The 22,537-nt window shown below is 45.4% G+C and overlaps 1 protein-coding gene across 1 annotated transcript in view; it reads right to left on the bottom strand.

Moving 5' to 3' along the window:
- Positions 1 to 21,458, bottom strand: part of LOC137534517 (beta-microseminoprotein-like) — a 46,216-nt gene extending 24,758 nt beyond the window's left edge. Inside the window, exons 1-3 of the mRNA XM_068256049.1 lie at positions 21,390 to 21,458; positions 7,498 to 7,606; positions 1,049 to 1,154 (exon numbers count right to left, since the gene is read on the bottom strand). Of these exons, the coding sequence (XP_068112150.1) occupies positions 1,049 to 1,154; positions 7,498 to 7,582 (191 nt within the window). The 5' untranslated portion in view covers positions 7,583 to 7,606; positions 21,390 to 21,458. The remainder of the gene's footprint in view (positions 1 to 1,048; positions 1,155 to 7,497; positions 7,607 to 21,389) is intronic.
- Between the last annotated feature and the right edge of the window lie 1,079 nt (positions 21,459 to 22,537).

The following is a 22,537-nucleotide window of genomic DNA, read 5'->3' as shown; positions in this document are numbered from 1 at the left end:
TCAAAATTATTTTCAGTATTTTCTTGCTTTCTGGTGGCTTAAAAGGCATTTTATTGACAAGTTTAAAAATATCACCTAGGAGAAAACTCAGGAGAAAGAGCGAATTGCATATGGGCCTTGGTGTGAAAGGGCCCTTAGGCTCCTCCTGGTGTAGCAGCATCACTGGTAATGGACTGAGTGCACTTAGCCTGTACCCAGGGCCGAATTTACCATAAGGCAGTGTAGGCACGTGCCAACAGGCGTCTGATGATGGAAAGGCTGCTCCCCTAGTGCCTTTCTCCCTCCTTCCCTATGCAGAGTCCCGAGCAGAGCGTAAATGAGAAGTTACTCACCCAGCTCTCGGCATTCCAATGACTACCTAATGCTAAGGGAGCTACTTATAACAGGCAAGGGAACTAAGGGAGAAGTGAGAGCTGGGCCAGCCAGCACACTTGCATTGCAGTTGGGTGGGGTTTGTAGATTCATGGAGGGCAAAGTCTAAGGTGCCAGGGCATCTGTGCCTATAGGCTCCTGTGATGTTAATCCGGGCCTGCCTGTACCCAAATACTTTCTCCTGATCCTGACAACCCTACAACAACCCCAACCTGATGCTTACATCACCTAAAAGACTGAGGCTAAGTTCATACTATAAATATTGCATAATGCTGCAATGTGGACATAACGCAACGCACACTCTGCACATTATAATGTGCATGTTACTTTTCATAGCCTATAGCATTGCTTCAATAACTTTACTGTAGAAAATGCAATTGGATAACATGGTCTGTTCCGATGCAGAGATGTCAACATACCTATGCATTTGTATGAACTGTGCATACACATGCAGCAACGCAGCAGGCAAAGTGTGAATGCACCCTAAGTCCAACTTCTACTGAATCTCATTAATATTTGCAAAGGGTTCCCATAATTTAACTCACTAGCCCAATGCTGAGGACTGGTGATGCTGCAAAAGATTCACTAAAATGTAGGAGGAGTTTTAGAGGGCGGTTAAGCAAATGTACAGAAATAAGCTAATAATATACAGTAAAATAATAAATGAACAACTTACGTTGGGCAGCATTCCATGCCACCATTATTATCACACGTACAATTCAGACAGTCCGCTGAACGCCATTTACTACCAAGCGGATGTATTTTTTCCTCATAATAGCATCCTGGAAAGAAATATGTGAAATATTGGTGAGTACATTCGGCATCCTGACAACGAACAGCAAGTGATAATATATTGGCATTTTACAAATATGATCCTAATAGCTAGAATGAGAGTAGTGTTGACAGACAAGTGTGGCTTGGATTAAAGCTTACGCTTACATAACATTTTCCCATCAGCTCACAGATTTCCTATCTCCAAATACAGCATAATCAAAGAAAGGGCACCTCTCAAAAAAAAATTGAAAATGAAATATTGATGTGGGTTAAATTCTTGTCTCCAATGCAAATTCAAAGAATTGCAAACATCAATTTCATACATCAATTTTCATTAAGTATAAACATACTTAGTATATAAACTAACCAGTTTACAGGTGTTAGATCAACTTTTGGGCGGAATAATAAAATACATTAAATGGTTAAAATAGAGTGGGAAGGGTTGGCCTACTTCTCTAGAAGAATAAGCCATCGTATAACAGCTACTAAGCCATTGCAGGAGTAGCCAACCAAGGCAGTGCTGAGCACGTAGACGAGCACTTCCTGCCAAAAGTTGTTATAATCTACAGAACGTCTAGCTCTAAGGATGGATTTTTTAGTTTCGCCCCCGATTGAGAGTCTTTCTGTTACTCCCAACATCGAGGAACCTAATCATTTGAAGAGCAACCATCAAGGGAGAATAACCCACCCTGAGCGGAAGCAAGAATCTTCCATGCATAATGACAAGGCCGGATTTATACTTTAAGCGCTCCCAGGCCAACTTTCTTGTTGATCCCCTTTCATGTGCAGCAGTGTCTCTCATTCCATGTGCAGCCCCCTCATCCATATGTAATGTCCATGAACAGCAGCCCATCTCCTTCATGTGTAACTCTTTTTGGCAGCAGCACCTCTCTTCCATGTGTTGTTCCCTGTTTTCAGCCTTCTCCATATGCAGCAACCCTTCTACCATGTCAAGCTGCCCCCTTGGGCTGCATCCGCCCAAGTCCTGAACCTTTGTGGCCTTCCCAGAAATCCGGCCCTGCTTATTGAAAGTGGTTGCCTGCTGCAACCCACAAAATGTGAGTATAATACGCAATTACCACCCTGTAAGGTGTTACTGGCAGTTTTCAGTATTGGCACCTGTTTTTTTTCCCCTTTGTCTTTTTCTGGTATCCTATGAGCCCCAGGACAGACACCCCACCAAGCCAATGGAGTTATTTGCTGCCCAATTCAATGATTTACTAGATTAGGAGACTGCTGTACAGTTATACTTTCCTTTTATGAATCCAGCATCTGCAGGGGGATCTAGCAGTTGGCTAATCTGGATTTTCTTCAACTGACCAATATTACATTCCGGAAATAAGTAGTGCATAAAATACCAGTTAATTACACATGTCACATAAAATTATATGTATAAGCAACCTTTGATAACATGCATTAACTGCTTTACCCCCAAGGGGTTTTTACCCTAGTGAACCAGAGCAATTTTCACCTGTCAGTGTTCCTCCCTTTTAGTCCTATATAACTTTATTACTACTTATCACAACAAAATGATCTATACCTTGTCTTTTCTATCACCAATTAGGCTTTCTTTGGGTTTTACATTTTGCTAAGGATTATTTCATTCTAAGTGTAAGGGTCAGCGGAACCGCCGCCGGAACGGACGTGGCGGCGGGTTCTGCATCACAAGCGGCGGTTTCCGCATCCTTGCCGGCGGGCGGGGTAGTGCAGGCGGTGGAGTCCGTAAGCTCGGCGGACTCCGCCGCACAGTTGCTGCCTGGAGGGTCGTCCGCTCCCTCGCCGGCTCATAGTCTCCGCCTTACGCGCGCACGCGCGAGGAGACAGGAACTTTATGCCTCTAGAAGGGGAGTCAGCTGACCAGGCCGGTCAGTTGACTCCAGCTAGTCTCTGGACTGGCTGAGGGTCTGGGGCGGCGCTGGGCAGCTCTCTGGGTACATATAGGACTTGCTTGTCAGTAGCAAGTTGTCTGCTGTCGTGAATACTTCTGTATTAGCGCACAGACCTTAGACTAGATCCCAGGTGTCGAAACCAAAGACTTCACACCTCAGATTAGGATTGTATATTATTACCTGTGAATGACTCTGGCTATTCCTGACTATCCTTTGCTCTAAACGTTATTGTACTTCTGCCTATCTGATTCAAGTTGCCAACCCTGCCTGTTTACCGACTCTAAATCAGCCTTCTGTTTCTGTACTTTATCTGTCCGGTAGTTTACGACTCGGCTTGTCTGACCTCTCTATCCTCATCAGTGGGCTCTGCCACTGGTGAGGGATCTGTAGCTTACACCTTCTCCTTAGGTGTGCTCGGCTGCAGTACAGTGTTAATCACCTGCTCCTCAGGAGATTAACTCCGATACTTCTGTGAATCTTTCAGCTTCAATTTTGCTATTGTCATAGCTCAGCCAGGTTCGCCTGATCCACAGGAGATCCTTGGCTGCAGTACTGTCTTAAGTCACCCACTCCTCGGGAGACTTGGATTACGCCATTACTGTTGCACCAAGCACCTATATTCATAACAGCTCCGGTGACCTGGTTATACCGGTACTTGTATTATTGGTGATTCTGCAGATCATCATATAATCAGGTATACATCTGTATTATTGGTGATACTGCAGATCACCAATAATCAGAAATATCTGTTTAGCTGACACCAATCGTTACACTAAGTGCATTTTAATTGGAATAATACCCCCCCCCCCCCCCCCAAAAAAAAAAAAATCACTATTTCTCAGTTTTCAGCCATTATAGTTTCAAAATAAAACATGCTGCCAAAATTAAAATTATTAGCCCATTCATCCCGGTTATTACACCATTTAAATTATGTCCCTGTCAGAATGTATGGCGACAATATAGTATTTAGAGATATAGGTGTACAGTGGCTTGCAAAAGGATTCGGCTGCCTTGAAGTTTTCTACATTTTGTCCCATTACTGCCACAAACATGAATCAATGTTATTGGAATTCCACATAAAAACAATACAAAAGTGGTGTACACGTGAGAAGTGGAACGAAAATCATACATGATTCCAAACATTTTTTTACAAATAAATAACTGCAAAGTGGGGTGTGCGTAATTATCCAGCCCCTTTTGGTCTGAGTGCAGTCAGTTGCCCATAGACATTGCCTGATGAGTGCTAGTGATTAAATAGAGTGCACCTGTGTGTAATCTGATGTCAGTACAAATACAGCTGCTCTGTGACGGCCTCAGAGGTTGTCTAAGAGAATATTGGGAGCAACAACACCATGTAGTCCAAAGAACACACCAGACAGGTCAGGGGTAAAGTTATTGAGAAATTTTAAGCAGGCGTAGGCCACAAAAAGATTTCCAAAGCCTTGAACATCCCACGGAGCACTGTTCAAGTGATCATTCAGAAATGGAAGGAGTATGGCACAACTGTAAACCTACCAAGACAAGGCCGTCCACCTAATTTTACAGGCCGAACAAGGAGAGCGCTGATCAGAAATGCAGTCAAGAGGCCCATGGTGACTCTGGACGAGCTACAGAGATCTACAGCTCAGGTGGGGGAATCTGTCTATAGGACAACTATTAGTCGTGCACTGCACAATGTTGGCTTTTATGGAAGAGTGGCAAGAAGAAAGCCTTTGTTAACAGAAAAGCATAAGAAGTACCGTTTGCAGTTTGCCACAAGCCATGTGGGGGACACAGCAAACATGTGGAAGAGGGTGCTCTTGTCAGATGAGACCAAAATGGAACTTTTTGGCCAAAATGCAAAACGCTATGTGTGACGGAAAACTAACACTGCACATCACTCTGAACACACCAACCCCACTGTCAAATATGGTGGTGGTAGCATCATGCTCTGGGGGTGCTTCTCTTCAGCAGGGACAGTGAAGCTGGTCAGAGTTGATGGGAAGATGGATGGAGCCAAATACAGGGCAATCTTGGAAGAAAACCTCTTGGAGTCTGCAAAAGACGTGAGACTGAGGTGGAGGTTCACCTTCCAGTAAGCCATGACCCTAAACATAAATCCAGGACAGCAATGGAATGGGTTAAAATAAAACATATCCATGTGTTAGAATGGCCCAGTCAAAGTCCAGATCTAAATCCAATCGAGAATCTGTGGCAAGATCTGAAAACTGCTGTTTCACAAATGCTGTCCATCTAATCTGACTGAGCTGGAGCTGCTTTGCAAAGAAGAATGGGCAAGGATTTCAGTCTCTAGATGTGCAAAGCTGGTAGAGACATACCATAAAAGACTGGCAGCTGTAATTGCAGCAAAAGGTGGTTCTACAAAGTATTGACTCAGGGGGCTGAATAATTATGCACACCCCACTTTGGCCTCGATTCATAAAGCATTCCCGCATTCGGAAATGCTGAAAACTGCTCACTTTACCGACCACACAGCAAAATCTGTATTCATAAAGGCTTTTTCCGCATGAAAAGCCGACATTCGCGAGCAGAGTGATCAATCACCGCCTTGCGCGGTGATTATCATAGCAAAAGTAACAAGTAGTCAATTCATAAAGATTAGAGGTAGCGGTATGCGGACGGGTATTACCGCTACCTCTGATGTGGCGAGAAGCGTGCGGAATACATTGCAGTGAATGGGTCAGACCTCCCAAGCAGCTGCAGAGAGAACACCGCACGGAGGGATTCCGCCTGCTTCTCCTGTTTCCGCATGTCTCCCGACAGCCTAACGCCTGCCTACAGCGGAATATCTCCGCACGCCTGTCACAACTAGCAAAATTTTTATGAATTACCACCCTGAAGGCGGAAATACCGACAGCGGTGTTTCCCCGCTCGACGTTACCTTCCCGACAGCACTTTTATGAATCGAGGCCTTTGCAGTTATTTATTTGTAAAAAATGTTTGGAATCGTGTATGATTTTCGTTCCACTTCTCATGTGTACACCACATTGTATTGGTATTTCACGTGGAATTCCAATAACATTGATTCATGTTTGTGGCAGTAATATGACAAAATGTGGAAAACTTCAAGGGAGCCGAATACTTTTGCAAGCCACTGTACTTTTTCTGTTTTTGTTTTCTGTGTCCGGTCCATAAATACAAGCCCTTATGTTGTAAAATAACAGTAATATACCTTAACTAGCTGATGGCTCAGAGTTGCTCGGGTATGTATTTGACTTGTGTTGGCTCCGCCCACTTTTTCTAACCCTAGCACACAATTTCTCAACGACCAAGTTTGTGAGCTTTGTGGTCTTTGGCATCAATAATTTGCATTGAAATGAAACAAATCTGATTGTCTGTTTATGGCTCCACCCCCTTTCCTGAATTTCAACCCAGTTAAACAATGACCAACTTTACCAGGTCTGAGACTTGTGCCATTAACAGTGCAAGAATGGGAGCAATTAAATATTCCCCTAGTAATTCAAGAGGTGAATTTTGATTGGCTTTTGTAGGCTCCATCCACTTTTCTGAATATTAATCCCAATCACCCAGTGAACAACTGTGCAAAGTTTGAGAACCCTACCATTAACTGTGTAAGAATGGCTGCAGTTTACATTTTCCCAGTAAAATGTGCATTTGTCTCCGGCCACTTTTTGGTTATGGGGATAAAAAGTATCCTATATGTTATTCTAGGTAATGTACTATCTGTGTGCCAAATTTCATTCAAATCCGTTCAACCATTGTTGCGTGATTGAGTAACAAAATATCCAAACTTTTGCATTTCTAATATTAGTGAGATAAAGTACTTTTTTAAAAAAAGCTGAGCCCCTAAGGCAACTATTAATGTATTTTTAAACAGTTTTTTTTCTACAAGTGTCTTTTTTTGTGTGTGTGGGGGGGGGGGGGGGGGAGGGGGGTGGCTTTGTAAGTGGAAGGGATTCATTTTATTAATTTTTAATAAAAAATGTATGTGAGCACTATCCTGGTTTGCAGGAAGTGTTAATTTTTTTTTATACACCTAATACATGATTTTACTGCTTTCTGTATAATGAATGGACATGGCCTTTAATCGGGGTCATGCCCATTCATTCCAGGCATTGTGGTTGGTTAGGGGAATGTTTTAATGTGGCGGGTCGTCGGTAAGTGGTTAAAGTTGCCTGGCTGCGCAATCAACAAAAATGTATCAGGAACTCATGGAAGCCAACTTCCAAATGTTTCTCAGATGTAAGCCTTCTGATACTTCCTTTTTCCAGCTGTGAAGTATCGAGGGCATGGAACGCAGCGTGGCAGTCATAGGCAGTGCCCAGGGTAAGTCAACCACCTTCGCCACAGCCCACTTGCACAATTTCGCCTCAGGCAAAACTGAATTTCACGTGCGCCCGCTCATGCCTAAATGTACTCACCAAATTATGTCTATATTGGAAGCATTTTTTTAAACAAAGTAACTAAACTGAATTTCAATTGTGAAGTATGGTTTTCTTACCTTGAAGGGTTTCATACTTCTTCACCTGTGAAGGTTCCTTGCGTAGACATCCAGCATAGCATGCAGCCACCAGGATACCAGCCATAAGAATAGCAGCCACAAGGTCTTTCTGTGGGATAAAGAAAATGTGTATTACCTTACAGATGCAAATACTATATACGGTACATATATAACATAAATTCATTAAACACTTATTTATTGCATTGGTTTTTGTAGTTTTTTCTTGGTAAGAATCCCCCCGTTATGTTAGGTAAGCTGAAATCTATGACATACCATGTTAAGATCTTCGTTCTGTTCTGGATACAGACTACACTGATTACCTGGCAAAACGACTTATATTCAAAGAATTAACGAGCAAAAGGGGGCATTGTGGGAAAGGCGTTGACCTGGATCCTTGGCTAGCAGTGTAACCAATATTTTTTTACATGATGGCTCACACAGTTGATGTCTGAAATTGCTGGTGATTTATTTAATGCTATTATAGTCAGGTCATTGTGACTTGATTTTAAAGTTTGAACAGAAAATGTATTGTTCATTGTATTAAAGAAAAATAGGCAAGTGTTACAAGCATTGACATTACCTATATGAATGTCATGCACTTTTTCAGTCACTGAATAATCCTTGTGGAGACTGAGGAAAGTAAATGGCCAGTTGCACACTCTGTGTAATGTCTGGACAGTATAAAGAGCTTCTGGTGTCATGGGCCGCGCTACACGGGGCATGCTGTGGTACTTACTGGCCCCCCTGGGAAGCACTGTGCCCTTCTGAGTGCCCCCCCCCCCCTTCCTGCTCAGTAACATACAGTTAACTGTTTCCAGGCCCCAGCAGTGTACAGTGAAGAGGATAGTGTCTGTTAAAAACTCTCATGTTAGCCTGAATCTATGTAGGCATTCATTAAACCAAGGGTCTTATCTATTTGCAACAAATACCACACAATCCTTGCAATATCCCTTGTAGTTAATGTATCTGGATGAAACTTATATTTGCAAAATAAATCTCTCTACCTCCTTCTGATTGTATTTTCTAACACTGTCAATTGAGATGGGTCAAACCTCAGATTTCGGGTTCGCGGATGCAAACTTCCGCAAAAGTCCACGAACCAGCGAACCGCAATAGACTTCAATGGGCAGGCGAACTTTAAAAACTACAAACACTGTTTCTGGCCACAAAAGTGATGGAAAAGATGTTTCAATGGGTCTAACACTTGGAGGGGGGCATGGAGTAGTGGGATACATGCCAAAAGTCCCTGGGAAAATTACGGATTTGACGCAGAGCAGGGTTATAATCCCTAAAAGGCAGAAGTCACATTACATTCCTGAATTGGAGGTCTAAAGTGCTTTAAAACATCTTTGTGTGTAGTCATGGATCAGGTAGTGTAAGTAGTGTACTGCTTCACACTGACATACCAAACTCACGGTTTAACGCACCGCCACAAACAGCCGCAAAGTGTTGTCATTAGTTGACACTCCCAGGACATAAAATGTCAGTCCTCTGGGAGGCAATGTTCGTGTAATGATGGCCGTGCTCGTGCGCATGTTGGTGAGAGTGCAGGCCATGATGATGGAAATTGAAAATTACGTTTTTTTTTTTCCTTGATTGATTGACAATTGAAGAGTTATTTATTGAATTCTACATTGTTTTTTTCCTGATATGTTACTTTAATAACTGTGGTAATTCCAGAGCTAATACCTGCCGAAGAGAGCTGTACGGTGCCATAAAGAACTTGTGCTGTGTACAAACACCTATGTGTAACGATCTGTGTCAGCAAGAGGCAGAGTCTGATTATTAGGTGATCTGCAGTATCACCTATAATGCAGATATATACCTCATTATAAGGTGATCTGCAGAATCACCTATAATGCTGGTATATCAGAAGCTGCCGTGACAACAAATACAGAAGGTGTAACAGGTGTAGCCACACACAGGAGGTATATGATAAATAGTGCTTGGTGTAACAGTAATACTTGATAGCTCACCAGAGGAGCTGGTGAGTACTATCAGTATAGGGACTCTCACCAGAGGAGCTGGAGGATGTTATCAGTACAGTTGCCCTCACCAGAGGAGCTGGTGAGCACTATCAGTACAGAAGCTATTTACCAGAGGAGCTGGTGGATGATATCAGTACAGTAGCCCTCACCAGAGGAGCTGGTGAACACTATCAGTACAGAAGCCTATTACCAGAGGAGCTGGTGAATGATATCAATACAGTAGTTCTCACCAGAGGAGCTGGTGGAGACTATCAATACAGTAGTCCTCACCAGAGGAGCTGGTGGGCACTAACAATAAAGAACCTCACCAGTGACAAGGGCTCACTGGTGAGTAGAGTAGTCAGATAGATCGGTTTGGCAACAGACAGGAAGATACAGTACAGAATCGGCAGGCAAGAGGATAAAGGTATTTCAGGCAGGCAGTGTTAGCAACAGGATCAGATGGCTATAGTACAGAGGCGTTAAGCGAAAGGGAAGTCAGAAGAGAGCCAGAGTCATACACAAGTATCAAGCAATATATCAAATAACAATAATAAATCCTAGTCTGTGTGAAATCCCCGGTTTCCTCCCGGATCAAAGCACACCGGATCTATCTAAGGGTCTGAGTGCTAACACGTAGCATTCGCAATAGCAGACAAAGAAAGACTGAATCCTCCGGGCTTAAGAGCCCGAGGAGACCTCGCAGCACGCCCCCCTGCGTTCAGCCAATCAGCGGCGACGGTCGCATGGCATGACGTCAGCCGACCTGTAGGTCAGCTGAGCCGTCTCCTCGCCGCATAAAGGCCGTGACGGTGCGCGTGCGCACGCGTCACAACAACGCTATGGGCAGCTGACAAACCCGTCCTCGGCGTACTAGATGCCGGAGGCACGGGTGACACAGTGGGCAACGGAATGGAGGCAGCTGCGGAGGATGCCAGATTACCCGCAGCTGCTTCCTCCATGTTCCCCACAGACACACTGGGCAGCGGAATGGAGGCAGCTGCGGAGGATGCCAGACTACCTGCAGCTGCTTCCTCCATGTTCCTTACAGTACCCCCCCCCCCCCCCCCCCTTTGAGGCGTGGACTCCGGACACGATTTACGTGGCTTTTCTGGATGCAATTCATGGAACTTCTTCCTAAGTTTCTCAGCGATAAGCTGGCACCCAAGACCTTTCTTCAGGCCCATACCCCTTCCAATGCACCAGGTACTGAATTGAGTTGCGCACCCACTGGGAATCCAAAATCTGCTCAACCTCATATTCACGCTCATTATCAATCATCATGGGGGGGGGGGGGGGAGGAATCCACATGCACAGCAGGCTTCAAGAAAGACACATGCAATGACTTTACACCTCTCATCCTGGAAGGCAATGCAATGACATAAGTGACATTATTAATCCTCTTGGACACTGGGTATGGGCCTATAAATCTGGTACCCAACTTAGCTGACGGCTGTCTTAAGGTCAAATGCCTGGTAGAGACCCACACCATGTCTCCTGGAGCAAACTCCCACTCTACAGACCGTCTCTTATCTGCCTGTCTTTTCTGGGACTGAAAGGCCCTTTCCAGGTTGTTTTTCACCAAGACCCAATTTTCCCTCAAAGCTTCCTGCCAATCTTCCAAAGCGAGAAAAGGGAGGTGACACCACCGGTAATGGCGAGAATTTGGGTGATCTTCCCGTAACCACTTGAAACGGGGAGAAACTTAAGAAGAACTCTTTAGGTTATTGTGCGCAAACTCTGCAAATGGTAAGAACTTAACCCAATCCAGTTCAGCATCAGCCACATAACACCTTAGAAACTGTTCAAGGGACTGGTTAACCCTTTCGGTCTGACCATTGGTCTGTGGGTGGTAGCCTGAGGAAAATGACAAGTCCATACCTAAATGATGACAAAAGGCCCTCCAAAACTTGGACACGATCTGGACTCCCCTATCTGACACTATATTCTCCGGTATCCCATGCAACCGGAAAATATGCTGGATGAAGAGTTCTGCCAGTTCCTGAGCTGAGGGGAGTCCGTCCAATGGTATGAAGTGAGCCATTTTACTGAATCTATCGACTACCACCCAAATAACCGTTTTACCCTCAGATCTAGGTAGTTCACAGACGAAATCCATGAACAAATGAGTCCATGGTTGTTCAGGTACAGGTAATGACTGAAGCGTGCCTACAGGAGCCTGTCTGGATGACTTATTCCTGGCACAGACTGAACAATCTTTGACAAAGTCCTTACAATCTGAGACTATAGATGGCCACCAGACGCATCTGTCCAATAATTCCTGTGTCCTAGTAATTCCTGGATGCCCAGCATTCTTATGAGCATGAAACATTTCCAGAATTTTCAGACGGGGTTGCAGTGGCACAAACAGAACCTCTATAGGTCTCCCTTCAGGAACGTCCAGTTGATTGGGACTCAAAGTGGACGACCAATCCTCCCAAGTTTCTGTAGCTGCGAGGACAACTTTCTCGGGAAGAATGCTCATAGGGGTTGGTGGCTGTACTGCCTCAGGCTCAAAACATCTAGATAATGCATCCGCCTTGATGTTCTTACTACCTGGTTTATAGGTAATAATGAACCTGAATCTAGAGAAGAATAACGACCATCGGGCCTGTCTAGGAGTGAGACGTTTGGCCCCCTCAATATACTCCAAATTCTTGTGGTCAGTATAAACTGTAATAGTATGTTCTGCTCCCTCGAGCCAATGCCGCCACTCTTCAAACGTGAGCATGATGGCCAGCAATTCTCGATTTCCAATGTCATAATTTCTCTCGGCGGGAGAAAATTTCCGAGAGAAGAATGCACATGGGTGTAACCTGCCCTGTAGACCAGACAGTACAGCCCCAAACCCAAAACTGAGAGCAGGGACCTGTCTGTGAGAGATAAACAAAGCACACACACAGAGCCTGCAGGGGGCATGCAGAGGGCATGCATAACTTCTCTCTATCACAGCAGAGCAGTGCATTCCTCTCTATGTTGACAAAGCCTGACAAAGGAAACAAGATTAGATATATTACGGAGACAGTGCAACTAGAAAACGTTGCAGTAATCCAGACCACATTAGAACAGGTATTGGAACTTATAGGATAGAAGAAATAAGTGTAATGATCCGCTCAGCTGCCTGCACAGGCAGGCAGCTTTTTGACCACTGTTCAGGTCTGTATTCTGCAGGTCTTTGGAAAAGAGACTTTTTGTCAGTTTTGCAGCTTGCTGCTGCTGAGGGATTTGCATACGTTTGTCATGCAAATTGCCTAGCCACATCCTTTGTAGGCTTGCTCTATATATACCATGTGATTCCACAGTACGTGGCTGGTCATAAGGGTTTGTCCTGTGAAACACTCCTGGAGTGTCAGCCATGCTTATTGTTTGAAGATTAGCTTAGAGTAATTCCTGGGACTGCGCTAGGCATCCTTGCTAGAGCAGTCAGGATTGTATTATTTGTATTGCCTGTTCTGTCTCTCTTGCTGTACTTGGATCGCATTTGCTCTGGCGGAAAGAGCAGTGGATTCAGCTCGCTCTGTTTCTATACTTGGATCACACTCGCTCTGGCGGAAAGAGCAGTGGATCCTGCTAAGCTATCTCGCTATACTTGGATCGCACTTGCTCTGGCGGAAAGAGCAGAGGATCCTGCAAGCTCTGTTGCCTTACTTGGATCGCACTCGCTTTGGCGGAAAGAGCAGTGGATCGTATCTCTCACTTATTCCTGTTTTCGTGTATCTGTCTTGTCTGATATGAACGCTTGCTGGAGGCTCGGTGAGGTAACCGTTAAGCAAGCGCTCGCATCCTATGTTTCATGTTTGTCTGTCGGTGGTTAGTTAGGCGTGCTTGTCTCTGTTGTGCTTAACACGCGGAGACCGCGCAGTAAAAGCGTTCGCTGTTGCGAATGAGTGCGGTGTTCGCGTTTAGTTAGCGTTTGTTATTTTCCTTATCTTCTCATTGTATGATTGCTGTGCCTTTGCTACTCTCATGCCCTGTCTTGCTTAAGCCTTGTGTCACCTCTGGCAATCGCCTCTCTTGCGATTGCGTTCCTACTTCGTTTCTGCTGTTGTGTGTGCACCGTCGCGGGTTGGCGACTAGATTGGGGCACATACATACATTCTGTCCCTGTGCTCATTCTCTTTCGCAATCGCTTCTCTTGCGATTGCGTTCTCACTTGGTTTCCTCTGTTGTGTGTCCGCCGTCGCAGCTTGGCGGCTAGATTGGTGGACATACATCGTTACATAGTTACATAGTTACATAGTTACTTTGGTTGAAAAAAGACATACGTCCATCGAGTTCAACCAGTACAAAGTACAACTCCAGCCTGCTCCCTCACATATCCCTGTTGATCCAGAGGAAGGCGAAAAAACCCTTACAAGGTAAAAATTCCTTCCCGACTCCAGATGGCAATCAGATAAAATCCCTGGATCAACATCATTGGCATTACCTAGTAATTGTAGCCATGGATGTCATTCAACGCAAGGAAAGCATCTAAGCCCCCTTTAAATGCAGGTATAGAGTTTGCCATAACGACTTCCTGTGGCAATGCATTCCACATCTTAATCACTCTTACTGTAAAGAACCCTTTCCTAAATAAATGGCTAAAACGTTTTTCCTCCATGCGCAGATCATGTCCTCTAGTCCTTTGAGAAGGCCTAGGGACAAAAAGCTCATCCGCTAAGCTATTATATTGCCCTCTGATGTATTTATACATGTTAATTAGATCTCCTCTAAGGCGTCTTTTCTCTAGACTAAATAAACCCAGTTTATCTAACCTTTCTTGGTAAGTGAGACCTTCCATCCCACGTATCAATTTTGTTGCTCGTCTCTGCACCTGCTCTAAAACTGCAATATCTTTTTTGTAATGTGGTGCCCAGAACTGAATTCCATATTCCAGATGTGGCCTTACTAGAGAGTTATCGTTATCGGATGATTGTTCCTGCTTTTCTGGGGTAAAGCATGTGAGTCTAGACATTGTGCGTAGTGTTGGGCGAACAGTGTTCGCCACTGTTCGGGTTCTGCAGAACATCACCCTGTTCGGGTGATGTTCGAGTTCGGCCGAACACCTAATGGTGTTCGGACTTTTTAGTTCGGGTTCGCCCGAACTACTCAATGCCCGCCGAACAGGGCCGAACAGGGCCCCTGTTCGGCCGAACAGGGCCCTGTTCGCCCGAATACGGCCCTGTTACGCAGGCATAAGGGGGGGGAGCATGCCCCGATCGCGGGGGGGGGGGGGGTTGGAAATTCCCCCCACCCCCTCCGCTAGCGCTCCCCCCTCTGCCCGCTTCCCCATAAAAAAAGTTTGCGTAAAGTTAATAGTACCTAGTGGTGGCTGGCTGGCTGTGGTGATGAGATGAGTGAGGAGGAGTCCGATCGACTAAGAGACGCGTTGAGGCCGGGCAGCGGGCGGTTCAGCGGTAGTACCCTTGTGGTACTTCCGCCCTTTCTCTGACCTCACGTCCTCTACGTGATGACGCATACGAGGGTACGCGTCCTCCTCACTCATCTCATCAACACAGCCAGCCAGCCACCACTAGGTACTATTAACTTTACGCAAATTTTTTTTATGGGGAAGCGGGCAGAGGGGGGAGCGCTAGCGGAGGGGGTGGGGGGAATTTCCGACCCCCCCCCCCCCGCGATCGGGGCATGCTCCCCCCTTATGCCTGCGACCCCATAGGGCCCCCAAAAGCGGCATGTTCGGGGGTCCCATTGACCTACATTGAGTTCGGGGTTCGGGCCGAACATGCCGAACATCTGGCCCATGTTCGGCCTGTTCGGCCCGAACCCGAACATCCAGGTGTTCACCCAACACTAATTGTGCGATCTGAAATGAATGGGTATACCACTGTGGTTGACTCCTGTGCGAATCCGGAAAGATTCTCTCCTGACTGTGTGCAGTTTGAATTTATGCGATCTAAAGACAGATCTTTAAGATCTTCCATCTATGATCCTGCTATGGGGAAAATTCCTAAATTATGCAGCGTCAAAAGTAAAATTGATATGTCTAATAAACTTTCTCCCGTTGTTGTCGCTATTTCTTCTGCAAATGAGTCTATGTCTCACCCTGTTCACACCTGTAAGGGCCCGTTGCCTAGTGACAGTTGCTCCAGTGTTTCTGTCCGGAGTGCCTTACAGTCTGCTCCGCAGATTGCGGAGGTTTGCGCTATGGAAGCGTCAGTTTCACAACCTAAAGCGATTTTGGATTCGCAAGTTTTGCGTTCTGACTCCTCGGATTCGACATTGTTAGCCGAATCTAAGAGTGAGACAGCGCTTCGGTTTTGCGAATCTGATGCTGAAGCTTCTTTGCCTTGTCCAGAGAAGCTTTTTCTGAACCTGCCCTGTACCATGAATGAAGATATGATTTCCACTCGCACTGACAGTTGTGAGTTCCTTTCTTGCTCTGAGGAAAATGCTGATTCTGCACCCTGTACTCTGGATGAGTCAATATGGCCTTGCTTAGAATCCCCTGCAGTGTCCCTAGAGGCTCGTCTAGGTATTGCTACTATTCCCACCTGTTTTTCTGCAGTTTTGGAGTTGCAAGCTAGTTTGACTGCTACGCAGAATTCTGGGTGCAGTGAGATTGAAGTTAGGGAGTCAGTGTGTGTTCCAGTAAATATTCCTGTACATTCCGCTCATGATGATGAAATTCAGTCTCAGCTTATGGTGGAACCATTCCTGGGACATCTGCCCTGCCTGCAGGAGGTATTTAATGTTCAGCCCTGTAACATGGATAGTTCAGAACCCTTCATAGAAAACGTGGAAAATGACATTTCTGAGGTCTTAGTTGATGTTTTGGAGGTTTCCAAGTCCCTCCTAAAGGGTGCAGAACTTCTAGGAGATACCTCCTGCCCCCCAGATCCGTCTGAGGTTTTGCCCACTTCAGTGGGCATTGCTGTTGTGCTGACTACTGTTGCAGCTCTGGAGGAGCTTCAGTCTTGTGTAGTTAATGATGAACATGGGGTAGATACCAGTACAGTCACAGAGATTTCTAGGTTTGAGTCCAAGCCTTCTTTTGAAAGTCCAGTGCTTGTGACCACTGCTCGTGATGATTATCTGCCCGGTTCTGGTTTTGGTCTTGTCATGACGGACTCTGAGGTTGGCAGTTCCTCGACGTGTCCTGAGGTTCCCCTTGGGCTAGTGTACCCCGATGTGTTCTGTGACCCAGAAAGCCCAAGTGTGTCTCGGTTGCCAGCCTGCTCAGATGCTTCCTCGGTGGAAACCTGTTCTGATGTTGCCTGCCTGCCTGCATGCCCAGAGGTGGTCCCTGAAGGCCCTGGTCTTGATGCTTGTCCTGGTAATTCTGAATCCAGAATTGTCATTGGTTCCATAGGGGTTCTTTATAGTTCTCCGTGTGAGCCTGGTGATCGTTCTACCCTCCTGGGGTCTCTGCGGAGCTTCAAAGTGTTTTGGGAGATCCTGGGGGAAATATTCCTGGTACCTTGAATGAGATCAGCAGTGGGTGCTTTGTGGAAAGGGACACTTCGAATGGGTATTGTGGCAGGTTTGGTATTTTTGGACGGTCCCTGGAAGGTGGTGGGCATGGCTCGGTGGGTGTCGATGACTTCTTCTCTGGCATTCACAGTCCTGATGGGTGTTACACTGAGACTTGTGGTACTGATGGGCTTGTTTCGGTGGCTTCTCCTTCCGATGAGGTCGGTTTCGGGTGGGCTGGCTCTGGAATTAGGCCTTGTTTGGCTGTCCCGACCTTCATGAGTCTTCAGTTAGAGTCTTTTGCAAATATCAGGTTAGAGGCTCGTCTGGAATCCGACCCTAGAGGGGGGGTGGTACTGTAATGATCCGCTCAGCTGCCTGCGCAGGCAGGCAGCTTTTTGACCACTGTTCAGGTCTGCATTCTGCAGATCTCTGGAAAAGATACCTTTTGTCAGTTTTGCAGCTTGCTGCTGCTGAGGGATTTGCATACTTTTGTCATGCAAATTGCCTAGCCACATCCTTTGTAGGCTTGCTCTATATATACCATGTGATTCCACAGTACGTGGCTGGTCATAAGGGTTTGTCCTGTGAAACACTCCTGGAGTGTCAGCCATGCTTATTGTTTGAAGATTAGCTTAGAGTAATTCCTGGGACTGCGCTAGGCATCCTTGCTAGAGCAGTCAGGATTGTATTATTTGTATTGCCTGTTCTGTCTCTCTTTTCTGGCGGAAAGAGCAGTGGATTCAGCTCGCTCTGTTTCTATACTTGGATCAGACTCGCTCTGGCGGAAAGAGCAATGGATCCTGCTAAGCTATCTTGCTATACTTGGATCGCACTTGCTCTGGCGGAAAGAGCAGAGGATCCTGCAAGCTCTGTTGCCTTACTTGGATCGCACTCGCTCTGGCGGAAAGAGCAGTGGATCGTATCTCTCACTTATTCCTGTTTTCGTGTATCTGTCTTGTCTGATACGAACGCTTGCTAGAGGCTCGGTGAGGTAACCGTTAAGCAAGCACTCGCGTCCTATGTTTCATGTTTGTCTGTCAGTGGTTAGTTAGGCGTGCTTGTCTCTGTTGTACTTAACATGCGGAGACCGCGCAGTAAACGCGTTCGCTGTTGCGAATGAGTGCGGTGTTCGCGTTTAGTTAGCGTTTGTTATTTTCCTTATCTTCTCATTGTATGATTGCTGTGCCTTTGCTACTCTCATGCCCTGTCTTGCTTAAGCCTTGTGTCACCTCGGGCAATCGCCTCTCTTGCGATTGCGTTCCTACTTCGTTTCTGCTGTTGTGTGTGCACCGTCGCGGGTTGGCGACTAGATTGGTGCACATACATACATTCTGTCCCTGTGCTCATTCTCTTTCGCAATCGCTTCTCTTGCGATTGCGTTCTCACTTGGTTTCCTCTGTTGTGTGTCCTCCGTCACAGGTTGGCGGCTAGATTGGTGGACATACATACATTCCTCATCTGTGCTTATTCGGTCTTGTGTCGCTGTTAGCAATCGTCATCTCTGGCGATTGCCTTCTCACCTGATCTTCATGGTTGTGTGTTCATCGTCGCAGGGTGGCGACTAGATTGGTGGACACACATACCCTCAGTCGCTTTGATCTCTCTCTTTCAGGGCTATCTTGCCCTGCGTTTCTTCCTTTCGTACAATTCCTGTCTGGCGTCTGTGGCAGAGCAGAGGATCTGTTCCTCTGCACTCCACAGCTCCATCTGCCGACAGGAATTTCCCTCTACAGGTGCGTTGCACCTTTTGCTGGGTTCCCTCAAATTATACGCTTGTGGAGGATTTCTGCAGTGTCAGCGCACGTCCTGTGCGCTGGCCACGGAGAGAATTCCACAATCGCTACAATAAGACTGAAAATTTTGTTACAGAGTCTCTTTAAGACACGTACACACGCCATTTTTTTTCAAACTACGGGTCCGTCAGACCCTCCCGCGGGGCGGTCGTTCTGCCAACGTGAGTACAAGCTGTCGGCAGACTGATCCGCTGATCACCTTCTGTGTATGCGCCTTCAGGCAAAAAAAAAAATCTAAAGCTCGCCATACAAACATCGATTTTGATCACTCACCAGCCAGCCATCGTGCCCCCTTTATGCCCTTCCCAAAAGTTTGAAGCTGGAGCCACCACTGGCTGGTGCACAGAATGCTTAGCTCTGTCAAAATGGTTCTCTAGTCACCTTCCCTAAAAATTCAGAAAAATTGCGCTCCACAGATAGTAGATCCTAGTTAGGGGATCGTAGCAATAATAAGAGTCACCTTTTACTCTTTATCTATTACACAAACACCAATAAAGCTGCGCTTCAAAGTCCTTTTTTCCAAAAGATACGTACCACCCTATAAAAGCAAATAAAAATCGCACATGGTGCAAAGTATTGTTTTGATAAAATCACAATCAGCACCCCGTGGTCCGGTCCAGGGGGACGTGCCACCACTATATAGGGATCAGGATTTCTTCCCCCTCTTGTGCATGCACTCACCGGAACGCTACTTGTCATCAAGCATATCACAAGTGCTGCAGCAGAACGAACACAGGACTCCCAGCATAAGACCGATAAAAGAATCTGTTTATTACCAACATTCGGCAGCTTTGACATGGGTTTTCCTCCCTGGCCGCGGAACACAGGGGAACACGTCCACTCTCGGCTTGCCTTCTCCCGCAGCGTCAGCGACTCCGGCTCCGCCCAACGCGTTTCGTCATACGCGTCTCATTCAGGGGTTGGGAGTACACTGACCTGACGCTATTCTTATGCCGCCGCTCCAAGGCAACCTCGTTGAACGTATCTAACACTGCAGCTTAACCAATATAAACATCCTTATATTTTATATTTTTAAAACAATAAAACATTTAAAACAAATCTATGTCCAAAGGATTACATTAAGCATACCCTAATTTCTGGATTCAGTCTCTCGTTATATTGCATGTACGCATAGATTATTGTTTACTTGGCTCCCACTACTCAAAATTTACTAACCTATGGCTTGATTACTCATACCATATACTACCTGGACTATGTATCCAACCAAATTTTCACCATGTACATAACACTTAATCCTATGAATTTTTATAGATCAACCATCACATCACATGGGAGCAAGTGACTGATGCCTATACTATATTACACACCCATACTGGTGATACCATTATGTCCCAAACATTAATATGTGAGTGTAAACCCTATTACCCTCATGTAAAACACTTTACACTGTGACAGTGTTAACACCATGTATCTAACACAAGCCTTATTATCTATACAATAAGGGTCCCCTACATCACCTTAGGGTGACCCTATCCAACGCGCATAAAAATTAACCCCTTAATAAATCCACCAATATACCCCTACGAGCCCAATTACATATAACGGACTCTGCCAATTGTTTTTATTAATTCCCCCCTGCATAGCAATATAAGTGCCCTATATCACCTTGATTTCACATATTCACCATACATTATAGTGACACTTTATATTTAATCCACCAATGACCCCCTACAAGCCCAACTATAACAAACTCTATGTGCCAATATGCTTAATTAGTAGTGCATACTAAATAATCCATAACTACAATAAACAGAGAAACCATAGTATCAATAACTATAAACTTTAAAGTGTTGCCAATACATGCACCACTACATCTTGTGTAACAACCCTGCCCCCAATTTAAACCACTCTACCCATACCAATATATGGCAAGTCTCAACTTATCCATAACAAACTACAACCACCACTAACTCGTGCACACCTCACTTTATCACTATAACTATATGTAACACCACTGTTCCGAATAGTGAACCACTATAGCCTTGCCATTACCTGACACACTAGTCTCCTATCACTCACTTGGTCTAGATAGTCCTAATCATTGGCTATGAAGCAATTAATATCTAACTCAGTATTGAGTCCCTTGGGCTTCATAGGGCCCAATCGGTGTATCCATTCAGTCTCTTTTCTGCACAACTGCTGCAGCCTATTAGACCCCCGCCAGTGTGTATGAATTTGTTCAACCGCCATAACTACTTGGATCTTTACCATTCACCTCGGGAAAATGTGTCGATACAGTATGCCAGCTGAATCCCTTTTTTATATTATAAATATGTTGGTATATGCGCTTTTTTAATGGTCTAGTCGTTGGCCCGACGTACTGTAAATTACACTCACAGCTCAGCACGTATACCACATATGCCGAGGCACATGACATACACTGTTTAATCTTGTAATCCTTTCCATAATTATATGATCTAATATGGTCCATGGATATACTATCAGTATCCTTACATATACAGCAATCCCTACACACATGATAACCTAGTTTTTGCCAGAACACCTTCGCCTTCACCGGAGGGTCCATACAACTAGGGACCAAAATATCCCTTAAGTTTTTGGCCCTTCTGTAGATAAACTTTGGCCTATCCGGCACTACCTTACATAATGCTTCATCTTGCTTAAAGAGAACCTGTACTGAGTAAAAATATTTAAAATAAACACATGAGGTAACTTCAAATGAACATTACATAGTTACCTTGCCATCAGTTCCTCTCAGAAGCTCAGCATTTTCTTCTGACAATAATCCCTTCCAGTTCTGACAATATTTTGTCAGATCTGAAATATATCAGTTGCTGTCAGTTATAGCTGAGAGGAAAACGGATGTACCAGGTAATGTCCATGTTTCCCTATGGCTCAAGTGGGCGATGCTACAGTTTAACTGTGTGCTGACCAGAAAGCTGTTATGGGTAATGGCCATTTTCAAAATGGAGGACGGAAAATTCCCTTGATCACAGTGAACAAATAGGACGCGGGACAGGAGAAAGACACTGAGGAGTAGACTACATGGAAGGTAAGTATGACTTGTGTATGCTTATTTTGACTTTTAATTTTCAGTACAGGTTTTCTTTAAGAATCTTCCAATGCCTCTTAATTATATACTCCATCTGTTTGAATTGTGTGCTGAATGTGCAGACAAAGGGAAGCTCCATGTGGTTAGCAGTTTGTTTCTTATTACCAGCTATTAGTGTCCCTCTATCCATCCTGGACACTTCTCTCATTATTCCCACCATGGCATCCTCTCCATATCCCTTCTCCACAAATCTACCAGAGAGTATAGGGGCCTGCTCCTCATAATCCTCAATTCTGGAGCAGTTCCTCCTCACCCTCTGGAACTGCCCCTTAGGTACCGCCCTTATACAAGAAGGGTGGTGGCAGCTGGAAGTGGGTATAAACCCATTACTATCTGTTTTTTTGAAGTAGCATTTAGTTGCCACTCCATTTCCCATCTTAAAAATATTGAGATCTAAAAAGTCGATGGACACATAACTGGCTACTGCTTCCAATATAATATTCGGACATAAAGAATTGGCCTCCTCTAAGAACCCCCCCCCCCCCCATTCTTCTCCAGTCCCAGACCACAAAATCAACAGGTCATCAATATATCTATGTGTGAGAAAACGCAGAAAAGCCGCCACGTGTACTGACAGCAAGGCGGCTGGCTCCGCGTCCAGCACGGCGGTTTGTATGCAGCAGCATGCGTCTGACACTATGATAGATCGCGGAAAAGCCGCCACATGTACTGCCAGCAAGGCGGCTGTTTACGCGTTCAACGCGGCGGTTTGCATGGAGCGGTGTGTAGCTGGTTCTGTTAGTGCACCTGGATGGAGAGCTACGCGTGCGGCC

The sequence above is a fragment of the Hyperolius riggenbachi genome, chromosome 10, assembly GCF_040937935.1.
Source record: "Hyperolius riggenbachi isolate aHypRig1 chromosome 10, aHypRig1.pri, whole genome shotgun sequence".
NCBI lineage: Eukaryota > Metazoa > Chordata > Amphibia > Anura > Hyperoliidae > Hyperolius > Hyperolius riggenbachi.
Note: the sequence above shows the minus strand (reverse complement) of the source record. Positions and strands in the feature narration are given on the sequence as shown.